The sequence below is a fragment of the Tupaia chinensis genome, unplaced genomic scaffold, assembly GCF_000334495.1.
Source record: "Tupaia chinensis unplaced genomic scaffold, TupChi_1.0 Scaffold147500_2, whole genome shotgun sequence".
Taxonomy (NCBI): Eukaryota; Metazoa; Chordata; class Mammalia; order Scandentia; family Tupaiidae; genus Tupaia; species Tupaia belangeri.
Genome location: NW_006207352.1, coordinates 819,124 through 824,720, shown reverse-complemented (window position 1 = coordinate 824,720; position 5,597 = coordinate 819,124). Strand labels below are relative to the sequence as shown.

At 63.0% G+C, this 5,597-nt stretch overlaps 2 protein-coding genes across 2 annotated transcripts in view; both read right to left on the bottom strand.

Moving 5' to 3' along the window:
- Positions 1 to 237, bottom strand: part of LOC114006398 (translation initiation factor IF-2-like) — a 4,603-nt gene extending 4,366 nt beyond the window's left edge. The window contains exon 1 of the mRNA XM_027768812.1: positions 40 to 237. Coding sequence (XP_027624613.1) covers positions 40 to 237 — 198 coding nt within the window. The remainder of the gene's footprint in view (positions 1 to 39) is intronic.
- On the bottom strand, positions 39 to 5,562 carry LOC102492029 (uncharacterized). The gene is made up of 4 exons (XM_006169835.3): positions 5,299 to 5,562; positions 4,262 to 4,541; positions 1,242 to 1,352; positions 39 to 210 (listed from the first exon to the last, which is right to left on the bottom strand). Exons 1-3 carry the CDS (start codon positions 5,560 to 5,562, stop codon positions 1,267 to 1,269), a joined length of 630 nt encoding a protein of 209 aa, XP_006169897.1. The 3' UTR covers positions 39 to 210; positions 1,242 to 1,266.
- Between the last annotated feature and the right edge of the window lie 35 nt (positions 5,563 to 5,597).

The following is a 5,597-nucleotide window of genomic DNA, read 5'->3' as shown; positions in this document are numbered from 1 at the left end:
GCGCCCCCACCCGGGCCCCCCCACCCGGCCCAACCACACCGGGCGCACGGAGGGCGCACGCGGGCGGCCCTGAGCGGCGGTGGGGCGCGGGGCGCCGCTGCCCCCGCGGACGGCTATCTGCCTGCCCATCAGCGCGCGGATCTGCGGCGTAAATGATGCATTGGACGAGGGGCGCATTTGTTGTGCGCGCTCTGAAAGGGCTCCGATAATCTGGAAGGCAGAGATAAGGAACACCATTTATTCCGCGGTACTTGGGAAACAATTCCCAGCCCTGTACAACCCCATTCTCGGGCAGCCTCCGGGAGCCGGGCAGATAACGATTGGCTATTCATTATCTTCGCCGGGAACAAAGATTAGCCGGCCGCGATGAAAAATTACCCCGGACAGCGGCGCAGCCCCGCGCGGACCCCCCTGCCCGCTGCTGGAGCCGGGTGCCCGCCCTGCTGCTCACGCCCTCGCCCTGGGCCCTGTCTCCAGGCCGAGCAGTCAGGCCGGCCGCTGATCCTTTGTGCCCCTCTTCCCTGCAGCCCTTTCCACCTCCATCCCTCTTGGTGGCCTGGCCCTGTCTCTCCGCTCTCTGGTATCTCTCTCCCCTTCCTGGTCTCTGACCACATCTACCTGTTACCACGTGCTCTGCCTTTACCCCTCCCTCTGACCTTTTGGCCACTTCTGTTGTCTCTCTCTCCTCTCTGTCCTCAGCTCCCACCAGCAGGGCCCTCTGTCTGTCTGTCTGTCTGTCTGTCATCTTCAATCTGTCCTCAGGTCTCTGTCCCTTGCCTGGAGCTCCCTGCCACTGGCCCTCCTCTCCCTCCATCTGCCCCAGCCTCTCCGGGCACCCATTGGCCACAGCCCAGAGACTGGAGGCTCCAGCTTGCATCGGCCAGCCCAGCCCAGTCAGCACAGCAGGCAGGGGCAGGTGGGGTCCTGGGTCCATGGCCTGGAACCCCCTCCAGGGAAGCAGGACAGAATCAGGAAAGTTCGCACTGACAGCCCTGGCCCTGCTGGGTTCAGGCATAGTTTGCTCCAGGAAGGCCCAGTGCCCCTCCCTATGGAGACCAGCGAGGCCACCTCATTAGAGCAGTTATTCAGAATGGCACTGGCCAAGACAGATAAGGCTTATCTGCTCATCTTCCCACGTATGGACAGAGTGCCCTGCGCTGGCACTGGGAGCTCCCCTGGAGGCCTGCCCCGCTGGCTGGGGCAGGTGTGCGTGGCAGGGCAGTCCGGGAGGACACACATACCTTGTGTCACCCAGGGACACATCCCTCAGACACAGGGTGGCACTCGGCAGACAGTCATGTACAGAGGCCCACGCTGCCCGGCAACAGCACAGACGCCCCTCAGCTCCAGGTCTGTGCTGTGGACAGATGGACACTCAGGCAGGAGCAGGTGCTCGGTGCACGGGTACTGACTCTTCCACACTCCCAGTTACCGTGAAGAATCACACATGGACATGCAGACACGTCGCCACGCCTCCACATGTGCCCAAACACACCAGCTCACAGATGCAGGAGCACACTGATCCAAGTGCCCACCCCCAATCTTGTGACTCTTAGGCACGAAGACCCCACAGATACACATCCCAGGGACACACGCCCAGGCCTGGAGGCTCACTCTCCTCCGCGCTCTGAAATAGTCACACAGTGACCTGCTGCCAACCCACACACTCAGGGACCCCCAGGCTCCACTCTGCACAGATGAAGAGCCACACATGCAGGGCTGTCACCATAGGCCTGGAGAAAAGCCCACAGCCAGCAGGTGCCACAGCTGGGACCTTCCAGGGATCCTCAGGGCATGGTCACTCTCCCAGCACAGCTGGAGTGGGACACAGGGCCCCACGGAAGGGCTCGCAGCCCTTGGCAGAAACCTGCTGATACAGGACTGACTTGGCTCTTCCAAAGCTCAGGGGCCTTCCCAGGCCTCCCACACCCAACCTCAACCCCCAGCCCTCTGCTCCGCATCTTCCCTCTAGAAAGGCCCGAAACTCCAGAACTGCTCTGTCCTGGGACACTGGAATTAGGGGAAAGGAATTGCTGCTGAACTTAGCCAAACCAGCTGGAGCAGGGGGTTGAGTGTGCACACACACTGTCGGGGGACGTCCACAAGCCGCACCACCGAGGGAGCCCAGGTACGCACACATGTGAGCACTCCTGGGAGCGGCAGGAGCGGGCGTCTGTTCCCGTGCATGTGAGCCTGTGTGCGGGTGACTGGAGGACTTGGAGGTGCCTAACCCAGAGGCCTGACAGAGCGTGGGTGTGCTGTGTACCGCGGGAGGGCAGGAGTGCCTGGAGTGGACAGCAGGGTGGGAGCGGGGGTCCTCAGCCTGCCAGGCTGGCCAGTTGGCTTGCAGAGATTCCAGCACCCTCTTGCACCCTGAGAGGTTCCCGCCCTCTCAAAGCAATGTCGAAATAAAAAGCAGCAGTGCTGTGTCCCACAGGGAAAGGTAGCCACAGCGCGAGGGAGGTGGCCAGGCCAACCGCACCCGGCTCTCGCTCAGGGCGCCCAGCAGGCGGACAAAAGCAGCCCCTGAGCAGCAGGCGGCTGGCCGGTGCAGTCCAGGCCCTGCTGGTGAGCGGCCCTCAGCGCGATCCGGTCGGAAACGCCCTGCCCTGTAGAGCTCTGTGTCCCGCTGCGGGGCCGGGTAAGTTCCCTTCGCACCCAGCGCCTGACCACAGTCCCTGGGCCCCCGGACTCGGGAGTTGCACAGTCCCTTTGGCTCTGTGGCCCTACCTTTGGGGCTTTCCAGTGGCTTGGACCCCGGTCTTAGGGGCTAAGCCGGAGGGAGAATTCGGGAACTTGGAGTCGAACAGGCCTCCTGCATTCCCATTTCTGCAAGCCCCAGGCCCGGAGCCCCCTGCCTTCTTAGAACTTCGCACGGCACCCCTCTCCCAGCCCTGGAGCGGGGGCCTTTGTCTCGGCTGCCCCCACTCCTCCCCCGCAGGCCCAGCCGGGGCTGCACCTGCCGGCTGGTCCCGTGCGCCGGCTTTGCGCGGCTTAACCCAGCTCGCTCCTGCTTGCACCCCCGCGCGCCTGGCCCCGGCCTTTTATCCTGTGTGACTGGGGTGCCCATTGGGGAGAGCATCAGGTCTCCAAGTCTCCCCCAGCTCCTAGCAGGAGTTGGAATCCGTTTAGTGTGATTTTAATAAGAATGGGGCCGCTGCCGGCTAGGGGTCTGCCACGGGTAGAGGCGGCTCGCTCCTGCTTGCACCCCCGCGCGCCTGGCCCCGGCCTTTTATCCTGTGTGACTGGGGTGCCCATTGGGGAGAGCATCAGGTCTCCAAGTCTCCCCCAGCTCCTAGCAGGAGTTGGAATCCGTTTAGTGTGATTTTAATAAGAATGGGGCCGCTGCCGGCTAGGGGTCTGCCACGGGTAGAGGAATTTTGGACCTGCCCGGAAGCCAGGCATTTACAGGCACCCAGAGGCAGCCAGGCTGGAGCTCAGGGTTGCCCCGATCGGGAGGGGATAGGTCCAGTGCTCAGGGTCCCCGGGTCTGGCAGCGGCCCCTTTACCGGAAGACAAGGAAGGAAATTCGTTGTTTTGGGAAAAGCTACGTCTCCCGGTGTCAAGAAAAGCTGGTGGTGAACGCCGGTCTACGCAGGCACCTGAGCTGGGATTCGTTTATGAACAGGCTGGATTCAAGATCCAGGTAGGGCCAGAGCAGCCGCCCAGGGGTCTGGAGAGCGTTTCCCAGCCGGGCTGACAAATTGCAAACAAATTGCGTCTAACGAAATGGATTTACTAGTGGTCATGCCGGGCGCGCTGCACCGGGGCCCTCTGATAAACCTGGGTTGGCCGGGAGGAGGGACAAAGGGCTGGCTGGCTGCAGGTCTCAGCCTCCCGGAGGCTGAGGGGCTTGGTGCTGGGGTCGGGATCTGCCTAAGGAGATGCAGCACCGCGGAGTGTCCCCAGAGGCCTAGGGTATTGTCCCAGAGGCTGTGATTCTAAAAGACCCAGATCGGGAGGCGGGTGGGAAAGGGCAGGAAGGTCTGTGGGGAATCTAGGCGCCCTGGGCGCCCCTCTGGAGGGGTAGCTGCCGTCTGAGCTGACCTAGCCTCCGAGCCCCTCTGCCAGGGCGCCCCACCTTCTCCCCAGTAGCCCTGAGTTTACTGCCAGCCCGGGCCCAGTCCACTAGGCTAGGAATGAGATGTCCTAGAAAGGTAGGAAGGCAGCCCGAATCAACCCTCACCCCTCCACTGCAGCCAATTAGCCGCCCATAGGAAAAGGCGAGAAGAATTAGGTTACAAAGAGCGGGCAAACTTACGGTCCCAGAGGGGCCACCTCGGATGAGCGAAGTTTGAACAAAGGGTGCAGAGAGGGGGGGCTGCGAGGCTGGCAGGGGCTCTGGGACGGGCTGGAGTCTGCTGCTCAGGCTTCCCAGGGATCGCCTTCGCTGCACCCTCGCTCCTGGGGGGTTCTGGGGAAGGGCTCTTAGGAAGTGCAGTTTCCTCAGCTGCTCTTTCCCGGGCCTCCAAGAATCTTGTTCTCCGTAAGAAAAGTGACAGTCTCTTAGCGTGATCAAAGGCAGCGGCCCGCCTTTCCACCTATGTTCAGGAATGAGCAAAAAATGGAAAAAAGGAAGCAAAAGAACAAAGAAAAAAATAGAAAAAAAGGAGTGTCTCCCCGAAAGTATTATGCAGAGCTCAAGTCCAAGACCCTGAGCTCCAATAAATCTGCTTTCGCCGCGGAGCCCAGCGGGCTGAGTACGTGCCCAGCCTCTCCTGAGGACTGCCCTGACCCTCCCCAGATGTTTGCTTGGGACTGAGATTGGAGCACAGTCTCCCAGCCTCCTGGGCGAGAGCGGCCGGCGGTGTCCCTCTGCCTGGTTCCCACACTCAGCACAGGGCCCGGTTTCTGGCCCGCTGGCCTCTGGGTGCTGGCCTCCGCCGCTGACTCGCTGCTGCCCGGAGCACCAGTCCCGCTTCCAGCGCAGCAGCCCCAGCGAGGTGGAGGCTCTGGCCGCCGAACTTGCCAGCAACCCGGGCCCCAGGGGACCTGGCGGACGTCCGTGTCCCCTTCCCCCAGCCCAGGTTGCAGACTGAGAGGCTGCTGGGGGCCTCCGGAGGCCGCGGCTCAAGTGCTGCTTAACCGCCCCGCTAAGCTGCCCAGCGGAGTAATTAACTCGCGCCCGCGATCCGCTCGCAGCCAGGCTGTCCGCGCAAGGCTGACGCTCCGCCAGGAGCCTCTGCCCGGCCGGCCGCCCCGACCCCGTGGTCGCATTCTGCCTACGAAGGGCTAGAGGCCAGCGCGCGGTGCTGGGGATCGTTTTAACCACGCCTTTGGGAGAAAAGGGCAACCTACCTGCTTTCCGAGGGCCCTGGGCCGCCGCCGTCGCCGCGCTCCGTCAAGTGCCCGCTCCGTCCCGCCCGGCGTCAGCGCTCCGCGCCGTATCCCGGTTTCGAGCTGAGCGGGACAGCCTTGGACGTCGGGGGTTGTCCCCGAGACCGCAGTGTCTCTGGGAATCTTCCACCAGGCTCCGGGGACGACAGACGAGCTCGAGGCTCCTGACGCTGTCGCTCTGCGCGTTGATGGCTGACGCTGTCGCTCTGCGCGTTGATGGACCATCTTAAGCTACGAGCGGAGAGAAGCCGAGAGAGACC